Source organism: Myotis brandtii, unplaced genomic scaffold (genome assembly GCF_000412655.1).
Source record: "Myotis brandtii unplaced genomic scaffold, ASM41265v1 scaffold996, whole genome shotgun sequence".
NCBI classification, from domain to species: Eukaryota; Metazoa; Chordata; class Mammalia; order Chiroptera; family Vespertilionidae; genus Myotis; species Myotis brandtii.
The window spans coordinates 53,738-54,260 of NW_005372157.1; the positions used below are offsets into that span (position 1 = coordinate 53,738).

Genomic DNA, 523 nt, shown 5'->3' on the forward strand with positions numbered 1-523 from the left:
GTGAGACCGGCCTGGGGCAGAGGTTGTGTCAGAATGGCCCCATCGAGCATGTCTGCCCACACACACCCTCTGCCACCCCAGCCTGGTTTCCTCAGAGACCCAGAGCGGCTTCCTTGGCTCAGCCCTGTACCATCGCCTGTGCCCACTGCCTGGGAACTCACTGGATTCACGACGGAAAGCTGGTTGCAGATAAGGGACATCTCTCCACCACCTCTGTGGTCCCGGCTGCTTCTCACTACAGCCAGGCAGTTCTCTGTACTGGGAAGTCCTTTACTATGAAACATAAAACAAAATTATATGGCAGCTATTCAATGGGGAGGAGCCAGGAGCAAGAGGACATGGATCTAGAGAAAGAGAAAGGGAAAGTGCTGGGGGAGAAGGGGCCAGGATGGGGCTCAGGGACTGGTAAGCAGACACTCCAGTGACTTTTCCTTCCTCTCTGTATGGTGTTTGGTTCGTGTACAGGTTCTCAGAGTCTGGCCACTGACATGACAGCGAGTTTCAGAGGCTGCTGCCCGTGGGT

At 55.3% G+C, this 523-nt stretch overlaps 1 protein-coding gene across 1 annotated transcript in view; it reads right to left on the bottom strand.

Moving 5' to 3' along the window:
* The window catches only part of LOC102250222 (galectin-9), a 51,248-nt gene extending 51,008 nt beyond the window's left edge, over positions 1 to 240 (bottom strand). The window contains exon 1 of the mRNA XM_014533648.1: positions 162 to 240. Coding sequence (XP_014389134.1) covers positions 162 to 200 — 39 coding nt within the window. The 5' untranslated portion in view covers positions 201 to 240. The remainder of the gene's footprint in view (positions 1 to 161) is intronic.
* Positions 241 to 523: the final 283 nt, after the last annotated feature.